This window comes from Lepidothrix coronata, unplaced genomic scaffold, assembly GCF_001604755.1.
Source record: "Lepidothrix coronata isolate B3197 unplaced genomic scaffold, Lepidothrix_coronata-1.0 Scaffold119, whole genome shotgun sequence".
Classification (NCBI taxonomy): Eukaryota; Metazoa; Chordata; class Aves; order Passeriformes; family Pipridae; genus Lepidothrix; species Lepidothrix coronata.
Window position 1 is genome coordinate 816,861 of NW_016690299.1, and position 2,363 is coordinate 819,223.

The 2,363-nt window shown below is 51.5% G+C and overlaps 1 protein-coding gene across 1 annotated transcript in view; it reads left to right on the forward strand.

The window, feature by feature from the left end:
* The window catches only part of FAM179B (family with sequence similarity 179 member B), a 29,068-nt gene extending 27,270 nt beyond the window's left edge, over positions 1 to 1,798 (forward strand). The window contains exon 21 of the mRNA XM_017825433.1: positions 947 to 1,798. Within this exon, the coding sequence (XP_017680922.1) occupies positions 947 to 1,194 (248 nt within the window). The 3' untranslated portion in view covers positions 1,195 to 1,798. The remainder of the gene's footprint in view (positions 1 to 946) is intronic.
* The last annotated feature ends 565 nt before the right edge of the window (positions 1,799 to 2,363 follow it).

Genomic DNA, 2,363 nt, shown 5'->3' on the forward strand with positions numbered 1-2,363 from the left:
TGGGCCAGGGCCTGCCCACCCTCCCAGCCAAAAATTTCTTGAAAAATGCTAAATTTTCGTGTTTTAAGTAGATAATGAATGTCCTTATGGGAAATACTCTTGACCCAAACGTGTTCCTTGGTTTCCTTTCAGAGGAGTTCTGTGTGAAATGGAACTAAAGAACACACTGGACAGTCTGTGCTTGAAATATCCCTACATTTGTGCTTCCCGAGGGTGTTCGTCAGCAGCCCTTAAACCCTTCCTCTCTTACTGGGATTTTCTGGAGTTATTTGTATAATGTCAGAAGAGTCTGTTCTGGCAGAAAGGGAAACATTTACAAATGAAACACTGAATTCATTCCTGAGGATCTTACAGGTCTTTTCCAACCTAAATAATTCTGGGATGTAATTGTGCAAGTGAACAAAATGCTTCCTCTTTTATTTATATATATATTACATATATAAATATTACATATATATATAATATTTTTATATATATCCTGTGCAGGACAGGATTTGGACTCAATGGTCCTGGTGGGTCCCTTCCAGCTCAGGATATTTTGTCATTCTATGATTCTTTGTTTACAATACAAAGCTACTTTTTTTCCTTTAACTCCAATACCTACTGCTTATTTCTGAGACAGAGGCGAAATTGGAAATACCAGATGTTCCTCTGTGAGAAATTAAGGCCCTTTTGAGAATCCTAACTAAGAAAAAAACTTGAAAAAACCCTTTATTTCATTTACTTGTTTTAGTTTAATGGGAAATGGTAATTGTCAGCAGCACTAGTGCTACAGTGTGAACTTCTGGAAGAGGATAAAAGGGGTGTCTGAATGGAAATCTGGAGTTTTTTAGGAGAACACTAATGATGTTGCAACACCAAGCTTTTGTGTAGAGCTGGAAGGAATCATCTGCATTGTATTTTAAGTGAGTGTTTAAGTTCTGAAAGCCTGCCTGCTGTGTTGCAGACCTGGTGATGGAGCTGTACCCACGGAAGCCCTACGCTGTGGAGCAGAAGGTCCTGGCTGTGCTCTGGCACCTCCTGGGGTCCAACAGCGGCTCCATGCCCGGCGCCTGCGGGAGCCTCCGGACGGCCATGGCCAGACTGGCCAAAGCACTGTTTGCACAGATGGGGCCCAGCCTGCTGGCCCACGCTGCAGCCCAGCCAGCCCACATCAGGAAGGGTTTGGAAGAGCTTCTGGAGACAGGAACATAAAATCACCGGCGCTGAGGGTGAAACTCCACCGGCCGCCTGACCCGGGCACGCGGACGGGGCTGCGGGACAAGGCGGGAACATCCCTGTGTCGCTGATCCACAGGGCTGGAGGGAGCTGCTGGGAGAGCTCACAGAGCTGGGCTGGGGCAGCCTGTGGGGCTGAACTGGGCTGTGCTGGGACAGCCTGTGGGGCTGAACTGGGCTGTGCTGGGACAGCCTGGCTGAACGGGGCAGTGTGGGGCCGGCTCCCTCCCTGCCACCGGGACGGCCGTGGAGGAGTCGTTCCAGCCCATCTGTGCTTCCCTTTGGAGGATCCAGCCCAGGCCCCTGGATTGCTGGTGAATAACCACACATGGCCACATCAGCACCGTGCTTTGCACGGATGAGTGGAGGAGAACCCTGGGCACAGGGATGCAGAACCACAGTGTTCTGTGTGCTGTTTGTGAAGAACACGTATTTTTGTACCCCCTCAGGCAGTTGTGCAGTGTTGGCTGGGCAGGAGGCACCATTCTGGTGGTCCTTTCTCCTTCCCCAGCCGCAGGCTCTGTACACATTGGACATGGGACCCGACGGGATAAATAAATAAAGGGATTTATTTCTGTAAAGGGATGTATTTCTGTGAAGGAATGGGGTGGAGTGGCTGCTGGCAGAACTGGGATTGTGGGTGCTGGTGAGAGCAGATGAACGTGAGCACAGGTGGGCAAGAAGATCAGTGGCATCCTGGCTTGGATGAGCAACAGTGTGGCCAGTGGGACCAGGGCAGTGACTGTCCCCTGTGCTGGCACTGGTGCGGCCACACCTCAAATCCTGTGTCCAGTTCTGGGCCCCTCAGTTCAGGAAGGACACGGAGGGGCTGGAGCGTGTGCAGGGAAGGGAACGGGGCTGGGAAGGGTCTGGAGCAGCAGGAGCGGCTGAGAGAGCTGGGGGGGCTCAGCCTGGAGAAAAGGAGGCTCAGGGGGGACCTTCTGCCAACCCCCTGACAGTTCATTGTAGTGAGGTGGAGTCGGGCTATTCTGCCGTGCCTGCAGAGAGGAGCGGAGGAATGGCCTTATTTGAGACAGGGGAGGTTCAGATTAGACATCAGAAAAAACGTCTTCACTGAAAGGGTGGTCAGACACTGGAAGGGGCTGCCCAGGGAGGTGGTGGAGTCCCCATCCCGGAGGTGTTTGG